A 25,237-nucleotide genomic window follows, 5' to 3' on the forward strand; every position below is an offset into this window, starting at 1 on the left:
CGCTGTACATTCTCGGCGCCTTCAAACATCATACTAGACTAGACTCCCTGAGTACGGCAACCTTGCGTCAAATTAACAGAGTTACTAACGAAAATGTCCGTTTGTTGGATCTCTGCTATGCTAGCGAAGGGTTCCGTGTTCCGACCATTGATTCGGCTCCTGCTCCGTTCGTTAAGGCAGTTCAGCATCATCCAGCTTTACTGGTCTCGCTCGAGGTCACTGGATTGCATGCTTCTGTCGAAAAATCACCAAGCTCCCATCTCGACTTCAAGAAAGCGAATTTCGATGCTATCTCCCATATCCTGGTCACCATCGACTGGGAATCTGAACTCGATCTTTTGAATTCCAATGCTGCGGCTGAAACCTTTTCGCATATCTTGAATTAAGTTATCGACCGCCACGTGCCAGAGCGAAAGACTTCCGGGAATTTGCGGACTTCCTAGTTTACGAAAGAACTGCGTCGACTGAAGACGGCGAAGAGATGTGCTCTTAGAAATTACCATAAGCTCAAATGTATATCGAAGACTGAACTCCGCTTAAAAAAGCCAGTAAGCAGCGTTTGATAAAGTGAACCACGAAATCGCCATTGGTAAGCTTGGACGCTTAGGATTCTGCGAACCTTTACTTGGCTGGTCAGCCAGTTTTCTGCCTCCTCCGGTGTGCCCCAAGGTAGTCACTTAGGACCGATTATCTTCTTAATCTATTTTAACGATGTGTTCTCACTCCACGACGGCCCGAAACTTTGTTATGCTGATGATCTTAAACTGTTCTACGCCATAAACGGCCAGGATGACATTGTTTTTCTGCAAAACCAGTTCAATCTTTTCGCACAGTGCAGTGGTGCGACATCAACTGCCTGCCTTTGAATCGCAGTAAGTGTGCAGTCATCAGTTTCTTTCGAAAACGGCAGCCTTTTTGCGCGGACTGCTTCTTAGGAGATGAATCCATTGCGCGGGTGGGCCGCATCAATGATTTGGGCGTAATTCTCGACCGTAAGCTGGAATTCAAAACACATACGAACAACGTCGTCGATAAAGCTTCTAGAAGCCTCGGATTTTTATTTCGAGTGGCCAAGGAATTCAAGGACGTGTACTGCCTGAAGAGTCTGTATTGCAGCATAGTTCGATCCATCCTCGAATACGCATCAGCTGTCTGGTGTCGCTACTACCAGAACGGTAACGAGCGGCTCGAGACTATACAGAGGCGCATTTTGCGTTATGCCCTCAGACACCTTAACTAGCAAGATCGATGTCGTCTCATAGATATGGATACGAGCTTCTATCGTCGCCGATCTACTGACATCGCGAATCGATTGTCCTACGCTACTGGAAGCTATTCCTCTTAGTATGAGACCCCATGTACTGAGAAACCAGGACCTTCAACTGCATGTTCCCATTCGATTGAATAACTATGGAGCCAATAGTGCATTCATCGGTGTAATGAAAACGTTCAACCGCTTTTCCGAGCTTTGTGGCTTGTGATATAGCTCAGTTGGCAAGTCTGTTGTCTCTTGAGCCGATGTCCGCGAGTTCAAGCCCAAGAGTAAATATCGAACACAGTTGTACCGGATAAGTTTTTCAATAACTGTCCGCCAACTGCAACGTTGATAAAAGTCGCGAATGCCATAAAGATGGTAAAACGACTATAATCGAAACAAAAAAAAAAGCTTTTCCGAGCTCTTCGACTTTGATGATTCGATGGATGTTTTCCGAAGAAAAGTTTTAAGAATATCGAGAAATCGCTAATAAGATGTAAATTTTGTGTAACTTTAACTTCAAGTCGTCATTTAGACCTATACTTGGTCTGTTGATTGAATAAAAAAATATACAAATAAACGAAGTGTAACCTGTATATGATGCTTATTAGACCGGTTGTTCTCTACGGGCACGAGACATGGATATTGCTCGAGGAGGACCTGCGTACACTCGGAGTATTCGAGCGACGAGTGTTAAGAACCATCTTTGGCGGCGTACAGGAGAACGGAGTGTGGAGGCGAAGGATGAACCACGAGCTCGCGCGACTCTACGGCGAACCCAGTATCCAGAAGGTGGTGGAGGCTGGCCGGATACGCTGGGCGGGACATGTTGCGAGAATGCCGGACGACTGTCCTGCAAAACAGGTGTTCGCTACGAATCCGGTAGGAACAAGACGAGCGGGGGCGCAACGAGCGAGGTGGTTAGACCAAGTGGAGCGTGATCTGGCGAACGTGGGGTGCCCGAGAAATTGGAGAACGGTTGCTATGAACCGAGTGAATTTTAGGAATTATGTTCGTCAAGTTATGTCGTGAGACGGAATACTATGTAAATAAAAAATAACAAATAAACAAATTTTATGGTACACAACTCAGCTAAAAATTACAAATTTAAAGTAGAGATTTAGATGATTTTGCCAAACCTCCCCCCTTCTACCCCTGAGGCGGTTCTTTCTACGGCCCAGAATGATGGTATTTAGGTTTTAAAGTCTGTTGTCTAAACTTTCGTCAAGTGCAGTCTGGCCATGATTTCTTTTTTTTAATGAATGCAACTAAAAAGTATCACTTTTGACAGTTAAGTTTAAGAAAATTTTATAAAAAATATGACTTGATGCTATTCCGAATTATTTGTCATTATAAGTGAGCTCTCTATCCATATCTGGACGCGTCGTTTGTCTCTCATAAAATTAAAGCCACAACCAAATTGTTTGCATCCAACTTCAAATTCGAGATTAATTGAAATGTAGCAAAAGTTTTCCACATGCAGAGTAGCATCGTGAAGCAACATAGTGAAAACTAATCTGCAAAAACTGGTCACCCCCTTCCTGTGTTGTCGTGATTCATTCAAGCTTGCTGTTGGTGAGAACCTAATATTTGTAATGTGGACTGGTAGTGGCTGAGAGTGGAATCGTTTTACTGTTTCAGATGAGAAATTCCAAGAGCGGAGGCTAAATTTGAGGAGACCGTAGTGTATCGTTTTGAGTCCAAAACTACGAACATTTTGCCTCCAAACCAACCGTTTGCAACCGTCGATTGTTTTTATTTCACAATTCGGATTATTAGTTTGTCTTTTTCATGTTGATGGAAATGGGAAAAATTTGATGGTAAAGATTTTTCAAAAATTTCATTTCATAAAAATCTTAGAAAAAATCAAAATCGTATTTAAAACATCTTACGAAAAACTCTTCTTCTCTTATGTCCCGATCAATACTAAAATCACTTGAACCGATTACATGTTGATGGTTTTGCCACAACAATCAATGGAAGGGAATGAAATGGAGACAAAAAAATCCCTTTCCGGATCATCATCGTATACCGGAAGTTGGCAGTCCAACAAACCAGCAGCAAAACCAGAAAAGAAGTAACATAATGGGACTGCAGCTGATATCGACACCGAGATGTGGATCCTCGTGTTCGTTTGTCACTGTCAAATGGGGACTTTCGTTTCCAGCAAATTTTGGTTTGTTCCTGGAGAAAAAGGGACAGTGAGGACATAAACTAGTGTGAGATGGGGCGAAATACTTACAATTGGAAGAATAGGAAATGGTTGCAAAGGATGAACGAACGTCGCGTCGTCGTCGTCGACCAGTTGATAACTACTTGTCCACCAGGAAACCGTTTGGATGTATGTATAATGTTTTTTTTTTCCTGTGTGGCTTAAGAAAGTGTCTAGAGAAAAATTGTCCTCAGCCAGTATCAATGTTTGGGCAGTGTCAGTTGTCCCTGTTGAATTTGATGAGGATTATGGGCAGTGAAGTAGGTGATTTGGGACACCAGGAACAAAATTTAAAAAAAAAGACATGAGATATGAGATATGAGCATGAGACATGAGGCATGAGACATGAGGCAAGAGACATGAGAACATGAGTCATGGACATGAGATATGAGACATGAGACATGAGACATGAGACATAAGACATAAGAAATGAGACATGAGAACATGAGACATGAGACATGAGACATGAGACATGAGACATGAGGCATGAGACATGAAACATGAGACATGAGACATGAGACATGAGACATGAGACATGAGACATGAGACATGAGACATGAGACATGAGACATGAGACATGAGACATGAGACATGAGACATGAGACATGAGACATGAGACATGAGACATGAGACATGAGACATGAGACATGAGACATGAGACATGAGACATGAGACATGAGACATGAGACATGAGACATGAGACATGAGACATGAGACATGAGACATGAGACATGAGACATGAGACATGAGACATGAGACATGAGACATGAGACATGAGACATGAGACATGAGACATGAGACATGAGACATGAGACATGAGACATGAGACATGAGACATGAGACATGAGACATGAGACATGAGACATGAGACATGAGACATGAGACATGAGACATGAGACATGAGACATGAGACATGAGACATGAGACATGAGACATGAGACATGAGACATGAGACATGAGACATGAGACATGAGACATGAGACATGAGACATGAGACATGAGACATGAGACATGAGACATGAGACATGAGACATGAGACATGGAAATGAGATATGAGACATGAGATATAAGATATGAGACATTTAACAATGAAACAATTCGATCAAAAAAATTTTCTCATCAGGTTTTTTCATCAGCTTGAGAGATTCAAGTTTTTAAATGTAGGAAGCTAAAAAAGAGATCCCTCTAAATACACAACATTATATTCAGATCCCTCCACCTCTGCTTCTTGAATCAGGTATTCCCGGATATAGATTCGATGAAAAATGGAAACCGGTCCCTAGAAAACTAATGGAAAAGTTCGTTTTCCGCTTCACAAACGAATGGGAACCATTTTTTTCCAGCTTTCTGGATGATGCTTCCCCCTTTCGCTCCAAAAATAGTACTTTTATAGGACGCTCTATTGAATCTATTGGTCTCGTTCACTCCCCGTCTTTGTTATGATAAACGCAAAAGTTTCCAGTTCGAGAGGTGGTTCTTTGGATGTTTTTTTTCTGCTTTATTGTTGAAATCATTTATCGAACGATGGATAAAAAGGGTTTCCCTTTCTTAAAGCCGTGACAAGTGGTAGAAAAAATAAATTGAGAGACAAATTTCAAGGTTGGTGTTTGATAAAATATCAGTAAAAAAATCTTTCCTATTTCAGCAAAAATCTTTGAGAATGCCATCGAACAAAACTTCTAAATTAACCTCAATTTCGTTAATACTTCCTAACAGCTTCCGAAGTTCCAAAACGAAAGCCATAACAAATCATGATTAACCCATCGGATTCGGAGCCCCAAAATCCAGCGAAAAAGCCTTCACCCTCTAGCTAGTAAAACTCAGCAAAAAATGTAACAACGTCATCAGACGAGGACCCTCAGCGTTTTGGTCTTTTGGGGGAAAAAACATAAAACATACCCTTAGCGAGCGAAAGCCATTATTTATGGCATCGAAAGCCCGTCGTCACCATTACAAACCGAATATCCAGTTTTGTTATACCTCGGGTATTTTTTTCTTCATTTTCATTCCATTTTCCCCCGATGCTTCCGGTTGTCCCCGGAGACCAAAAGCTGGCTTCGCCGGAAATCTGCTGCGAAATGATTATTGTTGTCCACCATTCGAAGCCTCCGGGGGAAGTGAGAGATTCGGAAAACTGAACTGAGGGTTGCCGAAACGAAAACTAAGAAATTTCTGAACCCAAACATCGCGACTGTCAGGCTAAAGTGAAGAAGGGGTAAGAGTGAAAAAAAGGGTGGACAGCGGAACAACACTTTTATAGGGCTCTAAAGAGTGGATTCGCTTGGTCGAAATTGGCCCCTTGGAATATCAGGCTGTCAGCAGCTTTGACCTTACGCCGTTTTAAGTGGCCTTCCAGTTGAGGAAGTAAATTTTGTTCCATTTACCAAGAAAGTGACAAGCGAGAAATGGATTTTGAGTGAGGAAGAATGAATGTTTCGTAGCCAATTTGTTGACAAAAATTACACAAAAAAAAAATACAAACATGAAAAAAAAAAGAAACAAAATTTCCACAGAAACGACAAAAATGACAAAAACGACAAAAATGACAAAAATGACAAAAATGACAAAAATGACAAAAATGACAAAAATGAAAAAAATGACAAAAAATGACAAAAATGACAAAAATGACAAAAATGACAAAAATGACAAAAATGACAAAAATGACAAAAATGACAAAAATGACAAAAATGACAAAAATGACAAAAATGACAAAAATGACAAAAATGACAAAAATGACAAAAATGACAAAAATGACAAAAATGACAAAAATGACAAAAATGACAAAAATGACAAAAATGACAAAAATGACAAAAATGACAAAAATGACAAAAATGACAAAAATGACAAAAATGACAAAAATGACAAAAATGACAAAAATGACAAAAATGACAAAAATGACAAAAATGACAAAAATGACAAAAATGACAAAAATGACAAAAATGACAAAAATGACAAAAATGACAAAAATGACAAAAATGACAAAAATGACAAAAATGACAAAAATGACAAAAATGACAAAAATGACAAAAATGACAAAAATGACAAAAATGACAAAAATGACAAAAATGACAAAAATGACAAAAATGACAAAAATGACAAAAATGACAAAAATGACAAAAATGACAAAAATGACAAAAATGACAAAAATGACAAAAATGACAAAAATGACAAAAATGACAAAAATGACAAAAATGACAAAAATGACAAAAATGACAAAAATGACAAAAATGACAAAAATGACAAAAATGACAAAAATGACAAAAATGACAAAAATGACAAAAATGACAAAAATGACAAAAATGACAAAAATGACAAAAATGACAAAAATGACAAAAATGACAAAAATGACAAAAATGACAAAAATGACAAAAATGACAAAAATGACAAAAATGACAAAAATGACAAAAATGACAAAAATGACAAAAATGACAGAAATGACAAAAATGACAAAAATGACAAAAATGACAAAAATGACAAAAATGGCAAAAATGACAACAAAAATGGCAAAAATGACAAAAATGACAAAAATGACAAAAATGAACAAAAGGAAACACAAAAAGTTTGCTTTCAAATTGAAAAGTCATGTCAAAAATTATGTTTTCCTGCATTAGTTTAGAAGTCACCAAAATTATAAGAAACATTTGACTTATTCTTCTGTATTTTTTTTTCAGTATTTATGTGTTGCTTAAATGGTTTAAATCCTTGAAAAGTTGTATCTTTCAACAATAAAAATCAACCTTCTTTTAACGTTTCAATTCTTCAATCCACCCTCGTCAACCAAAAGTAAAAAAAAAATCACCATGTCATGCAAGTGTGACGTGTATGTGACTTGCCAACTTGTTGTTTTTGTTGTTCTTGCCGAGGGTAAGAAAATCACTTAAAAGATCCTCGGTTTCATATTTCGCCCCCGTTTCAATGAAAACCCAATTTTTTCTCCGATACCCATCAACGAGAAAAGAATCAAAAATAAGAAAAAGGATCCAATTCCTTGGTTTTATTTTTCCTTTCTCACCACATCAACCAACCACCAAACACATCATCAATATGTTGCTCTCTGTTTCACATTTTTATTTCCTCACATCTTTCGTTCGGGTTTCGGATGGGGTTTGTTTCCCTTCGGAAAATTTAGGCGAGTCCCCGCAAAAGTTGCATGTCAAATTCCTAGAACCACGTGTTTGTGTCGAAAGTTGAAGCCAAATAAAGCCAACTTTCTTGGAAGGAGGTCGTGAAACAATATTTTCACACACACATAAACTGAAAGGGGAAAAACTTGCTGGGAAAATTTCAGGGAACCACTTGAAGCAACTCGACGGCAGTAAAAAGTCATCCTGGGACAACAGCAGTTAAACCAACCGAGAGAAATAAAAAGCATTCGCTTAGATTGACTTTGGGCCGATTGTGTTGTTGAGTTTTTGGCGGGAGAGATGTCAAAACGAATCAGAAAAAATTTTTGATATGTGTTAATCATCATTTAATATTATTCACAAAATAACTGTTTTTGTTAACTTAAACTGAATATTTCTAGCAATTTGATTGAAACTAACATTTTAAATTATGAAAAACTTTTAACCAAACTCACGTAGACAAAGTGTATGATTTTAATGAAATTTTATCTCTTTGTTTGTTCCATTTCTAACCAACCATTTTAAACAAAATATAACTTTTCCCAGAGCACTCGTCTACCGTCTATCGTCTATCGTCTATCTTCTATCGTCTATCGTCTATCGTCTATCGTCTATCGTCTATCGTCTATCGTCTATCGTCTATCGTCTATCGTCTATCGTCTATCGTCTATCGTCTATCGTCTATCGTCTATCGTCTATCGTCTATCGTCTATCGTCTATCGTCTATCGTCTATCGTCTATCGTTTATCGTCTATCGTCTATCGTCTATCGTCTATCGTCTATCGTCTATCGTCTATCGTCTATCGTCTATCGTCTATCGTCTATCGTCTATCGTCTATCGTCTATCGTCTATCGTCTATCGTCTATCGTCTATCGTCTATCGTCTATCGTCTATCGTCTATCGTCTATCGTCTATCGTCTATCGTCTATCGTCTATCGTCTATCGTCTATCGTCTATCGTCTATCGTCTATCGTCTATCGTCTATCGTCTATCGTCTATCGTCTATCGTCTATCGTCTATCGTCTATCGTCTATCGTCTATCGTCTATCGTCTATCGTCTATCGTCTATCGTCTATCGTCTATCGTCTATCGTCTATCGTCTATCGTCTATCGTCTATCGTCTATCGTCTATCGTCTATCGTCTATCGTCTATCGTCTATCATCTATCATCTATCGTCTATCGTCTATCGTCTATCGTCTATCGTCTATCGTCTATCGTCTATCGTCTATCGTCTATCGTCTATCGTCTATCGTCTATCGTCTATCGTCTATCGTCTATCGTCTATCGTCTATCGTCTATCGTCTATCGTCTATCGTCTATCGTCTATCGTCTATCGTCTATCGTCTATCGTCTATCGTCTATCGTCTATCGTCTATCGTCTATCGTCTATCGTCTATCGTCTATCGTCTATCGTCTATCGTCTATCGTCTATCGTCTATCGTCTATCGTCTATCGTCTATCGTCTATCGTCTATCGTCTATCGTCTCTCGTCTCTCGTCTCTCATCTCTCAACTCTCATCTCTGATCTCTCATCTCTCATCTCTCATCTCTCATCTATCAACTCTCATCTCTCATCTATCAACTCTCATCTCTCATCTCTCATCTCTCATCTCTCATCTCTCATCTCTCATCTCTCATCTCTCATCTCTCATCTCTCATCTCTCATCTTTCATCTTTCATCTCTCATCTCTCATCTCTCATCTCTTATCTCTCATCTCTCATCTCTCATCTCTCATCTCTCATCTCTCATCTCTCATCTCTCATCTCTCATCTCTCATCTCTCATCTCTCATCTCTCATCTCTCATCTCTCATCTCTCATCTCTCATCTCTCATCTCTCATCTCTCATCTCTCATCTCTCATCTCTCATCTCTCATCTCTCATCTCTCATCTCTCATCTCTCATCTCTCATCTCTCATCTCTCATCTCTCATCTCTCATCTCTCATCTCTCATCTCTCATCTCTCATCTCTCATCTCTCATCTCTCATCTCTCATCTCTCATCTCTCATCTCTCATCTCTCATCTCTCATCTCTCATCTCTCATCTCTCATCTCTCATCTCTCATCTCTCATCTCTCATCTCTCATCTCTCATCTCTCATCTCTCATCTCTCATATCTCATCTCTCATCTCTCATCTCTCATCTCTCATCTCTCATCTCTCATCTCTCATCTCTCATCTCTCATCTCTCATCTCTCATCTCTCATCTCTCATCTCTCATCTCTCATCTCTCATCTCTCATCTCTCATCTCTCATCTCTTATCTCTCATCTCTCATCTCTCATCTCTCATCTCTCATCTCTGATCTCTGATCTCTCAACTCTCATCTCTCATCTCTCATATCTCATCTCTCAACTCTCATCTCTCATCTCTCATCTCTCATCTCTCATCTCTCATCTCTCATCTCTCATCTCTCATCTCTCATCTCTCATCTCTCATCTCTCATCTCTCATCTCTCATCTCTCATCTCTCATCTCTCATCTCTCATCTCTCATCTCTCATCTCTCATCTCTCATCTCTCATCTCTCATCTCTCATCTCTCATCTCTCATCTCTCATCTCTCATCTCTCATCTCTCATCTCTCATCTCTCATCTCTCATCTCTCATCTCTCATCTCTCATCTCTCATCTCTCATCTCTCATCTCTCATCTCTCATCTCTCATCTCTCATCTCTCATCTCTCATCTCTCATCTCTCATCTCTCATCTCTCATCTCTCATCTCTCATCTCTCATCTCTCATCTCTCATCTCTCATCTCTCATCTCTCATCTCTCATCTCTCATCTCTCATCTCTCATCTCTCATCTCTCATCTCTCATCTCTCATCTCTCATCTCTCATCTCTCATCTCTCATCTCTCATCTCTCATCTCTCATCTCTCATCTCTCATCTCTCATCTCTCATCTCTCATCTCTCATCTCTTATCTCTCATCTCTCATCTCTCATCTCTCATCTCTCATCTCTCATCTCTCATCTCTCATCTCTCATCTCTCATCTCTCATCTCTCATCTCTCATCTCTCATCTCTCATCTCTCATCTCTCATCTCTCATCTCTCATCTCTCATCTCTCATCTCTCATCTCTCATCTCTCATCTCTCATCTCTCATCTCTCATCTCTCATCTCTCATCTCTCATCTCTCATCTCTTATCTCTCATCTCTCATCTCTCATCTCTCATCTCTCATCTCTCATCTCTCATCTCTCATCTCTCGTCTCTTGTCTCTCGTCTCTCGTCTCTCGTCTCTCGTCTCTCGTCTCTCGTCTCTCGTCTCTCGTCTCTCGTCTCTCGTCTCTCGTCTCTCGTCTCTCGTCTCTCGTCTCTCGTCTCTCGTTTCTCGTCTCTCGTCTCTCGTCTCTCGTCTCTCGTCTCTCGTCTCTCGTCTCTCGTCTCTCGTCTCTCGTCTCTCGTCTCTCGTTTCTCGTTTCTCGTCTCTCGTCTCGAAATTATACGTCTCTCGTCTCACGTCTCACTTCTCACGTCTCACATCTCACCTCTCACGTCTCACATCTTACGTCTCATGTCTCACGTTTCACGTCTCATGTTTCACGTCTCACGTCTCACTTTCCAAGTCTCACGACTCACGACCCACCACTAACGTCTCACGACTAACGCCTGACTTCTCATATCTCACTTCTCACGTCTGGCGGCTCATGTGACTTTTTCTAACTTCTAACTTCTCACACTTCGCGCATCTCACGTTTCAGAAATTTTACTTCTATGTCAGTTTTCCACCGTTTTCACCAACATTAAACACATAATCTGAATACTGAAATTACTAGAATTGCCACGATTAGCGGGAGAAAATTTATTCTGCGTTGTCTACTATTCAACGGAATAGGAGACTGCAGTCTGATACGCGAGTACGCAGGATTCCCTCCATTCAAAAATTCCTAAAGGGGATGTGGAACCTCCATTCAATCTGCTAGTGAGGCGCAAAACGCGAAGAATGTCAAACATTCGAACAGAAATGGCTGGCTGGGCTCTTGTTGTGTGTTTCCATTCGCAAATTTTTGTTTGCATGCAAAACTGAAAATGCAGACTCCGTCGCCCGTCTATTCGAATTGAAAACCGAAACGAAAAGGCCCCTTTTTGTTTGTTTTCAATGAAAAGGCATCGTGGTGCTGACTTTGCATCACATTGCTTTCATTGGATAGAAAACATGGGACCATAAAATTTTCGAGGGCATGTTCGCTTTAAATATGCGCTTTTCTGAATGTTTTGTTGATTGATTGTTGGAAATTTCAGCTCAAAAAAAATTAATTCATAATCAAAATTCAACTCTTAAAATTTTCGACGAAAATGCCTTTTGTTGTTAATTGAAACTTTTGAACCACCAAAAAAAAACATGCCAGCAACAATTTTTCCTTCGCATTGTCTCCCTGTTTTGAAGCATCAAAGATTAATCAAAGGTGACAGTTCTAGGTTGGGGCCAAAACTTTGCAGACGACACGGAGATGACACATTCAGCAACTCCTTGAAGAAGACAGCTCAGCTACTGCTGCCTGAATGAATGAATGGAACAGCCCAACGAGCCAGTAAATTTTGTGACCCCCCGACGAGGACGATGAGGACGACGGTGGCAATGTTTCGTCGTTTTATCTTTTAGCATATCTGGCAGTAGATAGCTACTTTGCTCAGTATTTTTGCCTTTTTTTTCGTTTTTGTTGCTTCCTTTACCCCGGGATGCTGCAATGCTTCCTGTCGTGTTTCAGATATACTCATCGTTCATTCAGGGCCAAAAGTTTTACAAGATTAATTAACGCTCGCTACGCAGCTCACAAAAGAAATCTATGAGCAGGATTTCTGAAGCTCCGAACTTGACACTGAGGAATTGGGGAAGTTGGGTAGGTATTTAGGTGGAGAGAAAAAAGGAAGAACGGTACCAAGTTTCGGTAATAATGCGACAGCAAAGTTGTCCGCAATGACGAGAAAAGTTTTTCTTGTAATGAATTGAAATATTTTGTAACAGTTGGGGGAGCATTTTTATCGTTCGGGGTTTGCAGTAATTTTTCTTGATTCTAAGTACCTACAGTGTTTTTAATAATTTATGAACGTTTCTCTTACCGGATTTAGGCCTTGTTATATTGATTAATAATGAGATAGAAAAAAGCAATTGTCAATATTAAGTAGTAAGACTTTTTATTTAAAGGTTTCCTGAAAATCAAGAAATTATCCACTCACATTTTGTTTTTTTTTTTTTTCACATGAAGAGTAATGTGGCAACTCCTTAAAGAATTAAATATTTCACGTTATTGGGTATCAGTTTGGTCATATCATTTGTTCAGAATTCCCATACCATACCCATACCCTATTTATAAATGAAAAAGTGAATTGAATGTGTTTACCTGCAATTTAAGAGTATGAATTTGTTAACGAAAATTTTACATCATGGATCCGCCTGTGGGTGCATTTTGTACATAGAAGGAAAACATATATTCGGGGGTTTTAAGGCCTCAAAAACTTCATGGCCCGCGGACCAAATAGGGTTTGACCTGTGCTGCAAATAATCAGTGTCAGTATAAAATATTCAGTTGAATATATTGCAGTGCATAGGTCAGTTAATTCTACTATGAATCAAACGATAATGAACAGAAAGCTCAATCTTGAAAGCACTCGGCAGACTCATTCGTCAACATCGGAAGTCAGTATACATTCAGGCTCTTTGCAGGTTCATGGTTTTATCCAACCTTCATTTTCAGTTTCAAGCAAACATTACTGAAAGTGGAAAAAGCTTATTATCATTCATCTATGAAAAAAATTGACAAAAAAAATTACAAAATATGTCAAATGTGAGAAAACTATGATATACATTTTTTGAAAAACATTAAAAAATCTGATAAATTTGACAAAAATTGTACAAAATAAATTTAAAAAATTCAACATTTTGTCAAACGACAAAAGTAATAAAAATATGACAAAAAAGAGAAAACAGAAAAAATAAAACATGAAAAAATTATGACAAATAATTGTGGTAAAAATAAGATAATTTTTTGACAAAAATCTGACAAATACGACAACATTTTGTTAAAAAAATTAAAACAGATAAAAAAAATTACACAAATCCGACTAAAACAAAATGTGAATAAATATGAAAAAGTGATAAAAATATGACAAATTTTATATCTGTCAGATTTTTGCCATTTTTACCACATTTGTCAATAAGGTTTCCATGTTCTGTCATTTTATTGTCAATTTTGTCATTTTTTTATTAATTTTGTCATATTTGTCAGATTCATGTTACAATTTTGTTTTGTTTTATGCACATTTGTCATATTTTTGATAAAGGTTTCTCGAAATTTGGTCATTTTATTGTTAAATTTATGTCACAATTTTGATATATTTTTGTCATATTTGGCAGATTTAGTTATAATTTTGATTTTTTTTTCTTATTTTTTTATTGTTTGTCAACTTTTCATCATATTTATGTCAAAGTTTTTGCTTTTTTTTAAATACTTATCATATTTGTTGCCATGTTTCCATCACATTTATTTGTCATTTTTTGGTCACATTTTTTTTTGCCATAATTATGTCATAAATGTGAGACTTTCTTCATATTTTAACCACCTTTGTCTTATTTTTGTCGTTATTGATAGGCACATTCCACAACATTTTTCAAAAGGTTAGCCATGTTTTACCATTTTGTAGTTAATTTTTTTGCAATAATAAAAAAATACAAACTAAATGAAAAAATTCAACACTTCGTCAAACGACAAATATAATACAGAAATGACGAAAATAAGACAAAAAAATGAAATAATATTCCAAAATTATTATATTAAACTGTGGTAAAAAATTAAAAAAAAAATGTCAAAAATCTGACAAAAATGACAAAATTTGATTCAAATATGACAAAAAATTGATACAAATCCCACTTAATCAAACTGTGAAAAAAATATATGAAAAAGTGATAAAAATATGACAAATGTGAAATCTATCAGATTTTTGCCATTTTTACCACATTTGTCATTAAGTTTGTCATGTTTTGTCATGTTATTGTAAATTTTTTTTATCAATGTTGTCATATTTGTCAGATTTATGTCATAATTTTGTCTTATTTTAATCACGTTTGTCTTATTTTTGATAAAGGTTTTTCGAAATTTTTTTGTTAAATTTATGTCACAATTTTGAAATTTTTTCGTCATATTTGTCAGATTTTGTTATAATTTTGAATTTTTTTCTTATACATCTGCATCGTATTGTCAATTTTTATCATACTTTTGCCATAGTTTTTGCTATATTTTTGTGATATTTATCATATGTTTGGTCATGCTTCCATCACATTTATCATATTTTTGTTATTTCTTGACCCCTTTTTTTGTCATAATTATGTAATAAATGTCATACTTTCTTCATATTTTTACCACCTTTGTCGTATTTTTGTCATAATTAATTGCCACATTTTACCACATTTTTCAAAAGGTTTGCCATGTTGTGCCATTTTATAGTTAACTTTTTGTAATAATAAAAAACTACAAAATAAATGAAAAAAAATTCAACACTTTGTCAAACGACAAATGCGAGACAAAGATGACAAAAATAAGACAATAAAATGACAAAATATTACAAAATTATGATATAAAATTGTGGTGAAAACATGAAAAAAATAATGGCAAAAATCTGACAAATATGACAAAAATTTGACACAAATTCGACTAAATCAAACTGTAAAAAATATGAAAAAGTGGTTAAAAATATGACAAATGTGAAATCTGTCAGATTTTTGACATTTTTACCACAATTATCATTAAGGTTTCCATGTTCTGTCATTTAATTGTCAAATTTTTTTTTATTAATTTCGTCATATTAGTCAGATTATTGTCACAATTTTGTTTTGTTTTAATCAAATTTGTCATATTTTTGATAAAGGTTTCTCGAAATTTGGTCATTTTATTGTTAAATTTATATCACAATTTTGATATATTTTTGTCATATTTATCAGATTTAGTTATAATTTTGAATTTTTTTTTCATTGTATTTTTAATTTTTTAACATACTTATGCCTAAGTTTTTGCTATATTTTTGTGATATTTATCATATTTTTTGTCATGTTTTCTCACATTTATCATATTTTGTCATATTTATTTTTTCATTTTTTTACCACATTTTTTTGTCATAATTATGTTATAAATATCAGACTTTCTTCATATTTTTACCACCTTTGTCGTATTTTTGTCATAATTAATTGCCACATTTAACCACATTTTTCAAAAGGTTTGCCATGTTTTGCCATTTTATAGTTAACTTTTTGTAATAATAAAAAATACAAAATAAATGAAAAAAAAAACTCAACACTTTGTCCAACGATAAATGTGATAAAAATACGACGAAAATAAGCCAATTAAATGACAATACATGACAAAATTATGACATAAAATTGTGGTAAAAACATGAATAAAATAATGGCAAAAATCTGACAAATATAAAAATATTTTGTTTCATATATGATAAAAATTTGCCATGTTCTGTCATGTTATTGTCAATTTTTTTTTTAACTTTATTATATTTGTCAGATTTGTGTCAAAATTTTGTCTTATTTTAATCACATTTGTTATATTTTAGATGAAGGTTCCTCGAAATTTGGTCATTTTATTGTTAAATTTATGTCACAATTTTGACATATTTTTGTCATACTTGGCAGATTTAGTTATTATTTTGAATTATTTTTTCTTATTTTTTCATTGTATTGTCTTTTTTTATCATATTTCTTCCATTGTTTTTGCTTTATTTTTGTGATATTTATTATATTTTTTGTCATGTTTCCATCACATTTATCATATTTTTGTCATAATTTTGTCATTTTTTGTACACATTTGTCAATTTTTTGACATAAATCTGTCATATTTGTCACCCTTATGACTTTTTTTTTGTTTGCCATCTTTGTCAATTTTTTTGTCATTATTAAATACCATATATTCAATCTTTAAAAAATTTTTTTGAAATTTGTTTAAATTATTCAACAGATAAATCAATCATAAGTTTCCTTTTTTTAGATGAATTGGCAATTGGCATTGAAGACCAAAAAATGAAAAAAAAGGTGAGAAATAGGAAAAGTAGGGTAGTTAGGCACAATTTTCCCGTATTTTTGGATAATGTGCCGCTATTAAGCCTACCCCCATTCTGATACCTGATGGAGTTTCACATTTCATCTAAAAAAATTTATCAAACTGCTTAATTTTTTCATAAACATGGCTTGAAACTATGACATATGTAGATTCTAGACATAGATTCTTGACTGAATTAGAATCCATAAAACAGGTTCTTAAATAAAAAAATAGTTGTTTTTTTTAATCAGTCAAACACAATTTTTTTCAGGTTTAACTCGTAGATGGCAGCATTTTCATGTTCTTAATCGGAATTGAGACCCATTTTCGACTAATCGAGATAAATTAAGGTGTGATGAATGACTTTGTTCAGGAAATATGTACTTGGTACAGCGTGAACGCCTTGGAAATTCTAAAATCACCTAATCAAATTATTAGAATTGCATCAAAGCCAATTTGGTTTTAACTGAAAGATAGTGCTGCCATCTATGACTTGAACGTGGAAAAAGTGTGGTTTACTGAAAAAAAAAAAACTAAGTTTTCGGATTCCAACCTGATTTTTCCAGATTAAAAATTAAACCAGACCGTTCGGTTTATCATTTCACGTCATCTTAATGAAGAAAATAAGCAGTTTGATAATGTTTATGGCTGAATATAAAAATCTTTAGTGCTAGAGGAAAATCTCTTGAAAATCCATGAAATGCATTAATCCATTAGATCCAAAATGCAATATTCTTATCATATAGTCCTTAGAAACATTATTATTCACTCTTTTTCACAGTAAATTATTAACCTTGATTTTTGAAGAAAAGATCAAGTGTTACTATTCTTATTTTAAACTTTTATTCATGTTTTTGATACTCAACGCAAATTGCTTCATCAAAAAAAAAAAAAATGTAAACTTATATTGAACATGTTTTCCACATAATCTTTCATGAAACAAAAAAAAATCAATGTACGATACAAAAAGTATGATACGGAAACATACAGGTGAAGGAAATCAAATGAAGAAATTATCCAAACGTCTATAAGAAATGGTATTTTCAACCAAGATTTAATATTTCGATGTAAAACCCATTGAATTGAGATAAATTTAAAAAAAATCCGAGAATTTATGCAATCTTTCCTGAACTTTTTCGATCCGGTTACATCTGAATATTTTTTTTTTCAATTTGAAAACTCGAATGTTTTCAGTCAAAATCTACATGATGTTTGAGCATGAAAAAAATAAGGTAAATAATAAAAAAATACCTAATACCTAAAGCATTGTCGTAGGAAAAGCGGTTGATCCAAAAATTCCGAGTAAAATGTTCTTCTCTTAACTAATAATTCCAAATCATATTTTGATTAACGACTAAAATGATTTCCGAGTGACAATCTCGACTCAGATCCTCGAAAAAAAAATATGAATAAACTTGCTGAATCACCCAGATTTGCCCGAATTTAAGCACCTTACTTACAAATTCACTATGTATTTTGCGTCTCATTTTTTCGAGTAAATTTGATCAAAGTTCATAAGAATGATTTTTTTTAAAGCTTGAAGTTTTAGTTAAAATAGTCTTATGTATTTCAATAAACAAAAGTCAAGTTCATTTCTTCAAGATTATTATTTAAAAATTTTGCTACTGACGGATATTGGACAAAAAAAAATCTGGAATTTTACGGCCTGGGTACTTGGGGAAAAATATGTTGAAAACTCAGCCAAAGATATTTTCTGTTTTTTTGGTTCAACAATTATAAACATTAAAATTCGTTAACTGTGATAAAAATTCGGATTCTGTATTCAGCTTATTGTAACTGAACTTCAGTTTGGATCACCATTGGGAAAAAATATCTTATTTGAATCTCGGTTTTGTATTTCAAACTTTTATGTTCAAAACTCGTCCTTTCGGAATATAAAAAAAAATTAAATTACAAACCATTTTTAAAAACTTGAAATTTTTACTGTTTATTCTTATGCAGAATTAGATCTATAGAGAGATTCAAAATGAAGGTTGCCTGATTGCCCAGTTTTATCTTTTATTTTCATCAAAACTTGAGAATAGCCCGGCCTGGTTGCCCGGATTTCATTGGAAAGTGCTCAGATTTTGCCAAGAGTAATTCATTTCATTTGGCAAATTAAACAAAAAAAAAAAACAACAAACGCCTCCAAAACGAATTTTTTGAAAAAATTTTGTTAAAAGGTTTTTTGGTAATCTAAAATACGATTCGAAATCTGTCGATAAATTTTGATGAGAAATTGAAAAAAAATTTAAGTTTTTCTTGATTTTAATTGAGTAATCTTTGAATTTTGAGAAAATTTGCCCGACTTTTTGATCGTAACTTTTAAAATCAAATGCCCGGATTTTACCAGGTTCTTATTTTAAATTCCCCGATTTGTCCGACCCGGATGCGGGCTGAAAAAATTCTGGCAAACCTAATTCATAATGGTAATCCACAATTGAAAAATCTGAAACAGATTCAGAAGTTGAATTTCGATTTGACAACTGAAGAAAAAATGCACATGAAAGCCAACAATTCAGCATTCAAAAAAAGAGTTATCAGGTTGAGAATTTCGCATTTTGGCTCATAATTGATAATAAATATTATTTGGAACTTGGATTCAAAAAACGAAATTTCCTACTTTTTTCCTGAATATTTGAAAACAAAAATATCCAAATGCCTCAATTGGTCATGCTTGAGGTTAAAAAGAACTTACTTTCTACTTTGTTATTAAAGTAAGTATTAAAAGTTTTCTTTCAAAGGAAATCTTCAAATCCTTTATTTATTTTTTCAAATTTAAAAAAAGAATGGCAACTTCTAGGACTTATTTTTGAACGTTTTAAATTAAAATGAATTTCTACTTTCAATGTAAAATAGCTGAATACCTTCATTTTTTTACTATTCTTGTTCAAGCAAAAATGTAAAAAAATATATTTTCACTAAAAAACCATCAGCCAGTTCTTCGTGCGGCCCTGATATAAAGTATTATTGAATCAAAATTGATGAGCTTAGTTAAGTTAAAGCTTGAAGTTTAAAAAATTTCCAGGCAAACTCTAAAGCCTTAAACAATTAAAATTATAAAAAAAAACCAGAAACGAGGTAAAAAGTCTAGAAAACAAATTTGAACAGTCCAACAAACCAAATGGATAACATTGCTATTGCGATCTTGGAGTGAATTTTTGAAACTCAAGTAAGAAATTTTTAATTATTCAGCGGGTCGAGCGTTTCAATAAAGACAAATTAAGTTTTTTAAGTTCAGTTAGAGTTATTCTTATACGACGAATATCTAAGCTTAGCATTGCTTGTTTGACTGCTCATATCCACCTTTCCTTTTCGGAATGACTTCTGTTTTAATTTCCTTGTAATTTTCCATTAATTCAATCTCAACAAGCGCATTTCGAATTCCAATGAATTTTGTGCGGAGGCCAACAGAATGTTGCTTGAGATAAACAGTACATTCTCCATGCATAAAACTGATTTTTTTTTAGAGATAGCAATTTCAACGTTCAATGCATTTTTAAGTCATTCGGTATCAAAATTTAAATTTAGATTTTTCCGATTTCTTTTGCTTCTTTTGCTTCCATCTCCTTTCTTCTTCTAGTATTTAGTTTTGAGGAAATACACAGGTTATTAAAAAAACTTCTCATATTGAAATATGCTTTCAAACTTGTTTTGCTCATAGAAAAAATTCTTTTAAAAAAGTTCTTTTAATAAACAGGGAAAGACGGTTATTTCTGGAAACGACACAACACATTCTTTGCACACACACACACACCTGGTTATCCGTTTGGAGCAGGTTATAATAGAAACAAAATAAATATTGACATAACAGTCTTACTTTAAGTTCTCGCGACTCCACGAAAATTTGTGTCAAACATATGGCCGCTACCAAACTTCCGGAAGGAAGCGGAAGATAAGAAAAATGAACAACCCACCAGATTGAATCGACAGCCAAAGATAATCTTTCTGCTGTCTGCTGCCAGCCAGCAAACTCAAAGTCTGTCTGAGCACACATAAACAACTGTCACACTTGCTGGCTGGCTTCGAACCCGAAACCATTTACTTACTTATTCAATCACCCCCAAAAAGTTGGAAGGGGGGATATTCATCCCCCCTTTCCTTCAAAGAGGGGTGTTTCAGTTTCCGACGTACTCGTCGTCGACATCGTCCTGCGCTTGGTATGAAAAGTTTACTGTCTTTGCAGTACACATGTTCACAGTCTGTACTTTTGTGACTTCAAAATCGAATTTTTCACTTCCTCTACGAAGACGGGGAAGGAAAATAGGACCTAGGTAGCAGAAAAAGCCAAAGTTTTTCTTTTTTTCTTCCAGCCCACCCGCTGACGCGCTGCTGGAAGTTTTCTCACACACATGTTCATAATGTTTATTCAATTTTTTGACGGTTTTTCCTTCAATGTGATGTTTTTTCCTCATATTCTACAAGCGCGTTTTTTTTTTCAGATTTTGGCTGCTGCAGCAGCACGTGAAGTGGCTTTTATTTATATTTTTCTCAGGCAGCCCCGCTAGGTTAATGTGTGGAGGGAACTTTTGAAGGAGCAGCAACATCAAACGCAGTCACTCACCGAGATAACAACAAAACAACATCCTTACACCTACCCACAACAGATCGGTTCCTTTGCCTCAATGTTTTTCCTGTTTCAGCTCTATAAACATCCCCCCATTCTTCTATCGAAGGAAGGGAGCTAGGAATGTTATCGGTTTCAATTATCTTCACGCTTGACTTGAGGGATATGGTTTTTTTCTTTTTTTTTTTTTTGAGTGTGCTCGTCTCAACCAGGTTAAACCAAAATCTCCGGAAACGGTGTTTTTTTTTGCTGTTCTCACCCATAGTCGTCTGAAGGTGTGCTGAGAAAATTGGCGTTTGCCAAGAGAATTTTCATCGTACCCAGGTTTATAAAAATTTGAGGCTCTTGGATTGAGGAAATTCAGCTTTGGGGGGTCTTTTCCTAAGTTTGCCGATGATCCGTGTTTTGCGAGATTCTTTTGGATCGATAAACAAATTCTTGCTTCGATCAGATCTTAGACTTTGCTAGACCGAAAAATGATGCTGGAGATGAAATTTGTTTGATTGGAGCTTTGCAGAGCGTTGCTATTGGTTTGAAGGGAATGAATCTCTCAATCGGCGCAAAAGCAGCATGTAATCATACTTTAAACGGTTGAGTAATAACATTAATTAATGATGCTATAGAAAAAAAATTAAAGCAAAATATGAACTTTAAGCTTGATAAGCATTGTTTATACGAGACTCAGACTTTCTCGTACAAGTTTTCTTTTAAACAAAAAAAAAAAAGAGTTTGTTAACTGTTTCAAAAAACTTTGAATAATCTCAAGTTTCAACAAAACATTTTCTAACAAAAAACCATTAACAAACAGAAAGTTGTGCTCTTAGACTTCTTGAAACTTTTTTGATAAAGGGTTTAAGTTAATTTGATGACCTCAATTGCTTCTTTCCAAATGTCAAAACATATTTTTAACAAATTTCGAAGATTAAGTTTAAATGGTGAATAAAATCTTTGACTCTCTATACAAATAACAGTAGTTGTGGCTTGAAAATATTAATTTATTCATAAGGATAGCGAAATTTATTTAGGATTACTAACACAAAGAAAAATGATCAGATTTTGATCATGTCATAAAAGAAATATTTCAATAGCCTTAAAACCTCGGTTTTTCACATGACGGAAAAAATATTCACGCTTGAGAAGAATGGCGATAAATGAAATTTGAGAACCGAATGGAACCTTTTTAAAATGTGTCTAGAATCTCTTATCTCTTTTTTCACTAATCTTATACCATTGCTGGCTGTGGTTTGAGATAATATTGTAAACTAGCTGATTTTACCCGACTTTGTTCGGGTTCATAGAATATACAAATCGTTATAAATCGATTGGCTTCTACTTTTTTTTTAAATTTAGATTCTTCACTACGACTTATTTAAAAAACTCATAAATAATTAAGTCCTTTGTAAATTAGGATAAGGATTGTTGTCTAATAAAGTTTATTGTTTACATATGATTGAAAATGTTTTAGAAACATCTTGTATATCATTTTTCTGTGTCGGAAGTATGTCGGAAGTCGGAAGTCTGGGCTACCGAATTAATATGATGCTGGGACGGTACTACTACAAAACCTTTATTAAAGACTCAAGCTTTATGATTTTAACTAGAACTGAGCAGTTATTCTTTTATCCGCTGCTAAATTTTACATTTTTAAATATTATTTATATTTTAATTATAAAAATGAAGGCGTATTCTTCGTAACGTCATAATGTATAAACGGACGCACAAATATGAAAACGATGTAAAAAGGTGATCAAAATTTTTTTCGCAAAAAAAGGAAATTTTTTTTGGACCCATTGTGTCTTCGGGACATTTTGCCTACAATTAAAACAATTTAAAATGAGCTTTTGATAAAAATTCAATCACCTAGTAGTGAGAGAGTGAAATTATTTTCCGCAATTTTCATTCTAGAGCCATCATGTCTTTGGCAAGTTTTTAGATTAAAAATAAAGCAATTTTATTGAAAACGTCAACATAGTAGAAGCTAAGCCAAACAAGTTAAAAAGGTTCAAAATAAAAAAATATTTTTTCTTCAAAATTTCTAGTTTTTTGACAATATCTTTTCAGGCCGAAATCATTCAAGCAAAGTATGTTTGAAAGTGTTTTAAGTCACTCCAAATCGAACAGTTTTGTGCAACACACTTAATTAAAAATATTCAGACTGAAACGAGGTAGATTGGGAAAAACTAAGAAGCAATTTTCAAGGATATTAGAGGATTATTTTCAATTGACATGTTACAAAAAAAGGCTATTTGAGGAACTTTTTGGAACATCAAGTCTATGAAGGGCTATTTGAAACACAATTTGTAACTTTTATATTGATTAGTTGCGATTGACATGTCAAAAAAAGGCTACTCGAGGAACTTTTTGGAACTTCAAGTCTATGTAAGGCTATTTGAGACACAATTTGTAACTTTAATTCTGAGTGATGTGATTGTCGTGTCACAAAGAGGTTATTTGAGGAATATTTTTTAACTTTCATGCTCACGTTCCAAAAAAATCGGTACCAATTCCCTTTGGAATCTTTGTTCAGCGAAATTCGAATTTTGGAGGCAAGCGTTTTTGTAGATATGAGACTTTTGGTTACTTGAGAAATTTTTTTTAAACTGAAAATTAGCAACCGTTTTAATTTTGTTGAAAATTGGTTCTCAACCTAAAAAGCTTAATTTCCATAATAAAACTTTCAGTAACAAAATATGGAATTCGCTTTCACCGATGGTTGTAATGTTTGAATTTATGTATGAGTCTGGAAGATCCAACTTATTTGATTTGAGCATAAAATATTTTTTTTCAGCAGCCTTCAATTTCTAAACAAAATCAATCATCTAAACTGTTTTGCAAAATCAAAAATTTCAATCTTTGATGAAAATAAATCATTTTTTTTAAGTATAAGATAAATTTTTTTTTCGGATCAAATTTTGTTGATACAATCTTGAACCAAATTTATGGTTTTATTTTGAAATTCGGCTACAATATTTAAAATGATAAACAATTCACCAAGACAATAAAGAAGAATTTTGTTAAGATTTTTTAGGTGAAGATCAAATACATATTTCTTCAACAGCACAAATTTCCACAAAGAATCAGTTCCATAATGAAAATCCTGAGGACGATTTATATTTGTCGTTTTCACCTGAATTGTGTGTTAAAAATTTTTTATTTAAAATTTGGAATCTAGAAATTGTATGGAAAAGAAATTTTTTAAGTTCATGATCTCTTGAATTCCTTAACAATTTATGTTGATTTTAAGCTTAATCATTTTCTGAACTTTGAATCTGCATTCTGAATCTGAGTTCTGAATTATGAACCTGAATTAAAAAAAATTAACAGTGAATCTGTTTCTGCATTTCGATTTGGTTTCTGCAATAAACAAAAAATACGATTTTCAATCTTCATCAAAGATAAGAGTTTTATGGGCCAAGTTTACAGCCCTCATTCATGAGCTTTGAAAATAAATATAAAACAATTTTTTTCTTTTTTCATATTCGAAAAATTGAATAAAAATTTGAAAATAAATAGGATTTTCAAAAAACCATGATTCAAATTTGATATGAAATGCAAAACTAACCACCAGGATTTAAAAGTAGTTTTTCATTTCTCATTTCTTATGATTATTCAAACTGAAAATCAAAAATCCTGAATTGGATACAGAATCCAAAAAACGGAACTAGGAATACTTCGGTTATGGGAATTCGAAACCAGAACCACCAAAATGGGTTTATTTCATTTAAAATTTTATATTCAGATCTGAATTTCTATAAATCAGTGAAAAAATTTTGAAAAACTGTAGCAGAATTTTGAACTTGGGATCGATTTTTAGGATTTTAGCATTAGTTGATAGTCTTGATGATTATTATTGAATAACCATACTCTGTTATAATAAGGCTGGAACATCAATTTCTTCTTTTGCCACCCCCCTCCCTCGAAATTAAATTTCTATGAAAAATTCGAATAGCTGAAAGATTACAAAATTTAAAAAAAAAAACAAATTGTAGATACTGGGAGTTATTTCGACTTATGTATTCTTGATTTTACTGAATTTTTCTTT

At 34.3% G+C, this 25,237-nt stretch overlaps 1 protein-coding gene across 1 annotated transcript in view; it reads left to right on the forward strand.

Annotated features, from left to right (window-relative positions):
• Window positions 1–5,488: 5,488 nt before the first annotated feature.
• LOC129753846 (uncharacterized) overlaps window positions 5,489–25,237 on the forward strand; it is a 234,011-nt gene continuing 214,262 nt past the window's right edge. The window contains exons 1-2 of the mRNA XM_055749694.1: window positions 5,489–5,584; window positions 5,666–5,682. Of these exons, the coding sequence (XP_055605669.1) occupies window positions 5,489–5,584; window positions 5,666–5,682 (113 nt within the window). The remainder of the gene's footprint in view (window positions 5,585–5,665; window positions 5,683–25,237) is intronic.

The sequence above is a fragment of the Uranotaenia lowii genome, chromosome 3 (assembly GCF_029784155.1).
Source record: "Uranotaenia lowii strain MFRU-FL chromosome 3, ASM2978415v1, whole genome shotgun sequence".
NCBI lineage: Eukaryota > Metazoa > Arthropoda > Insecta > Diptera > Culicidae > Uranotaenia > Uranotaenia lowii.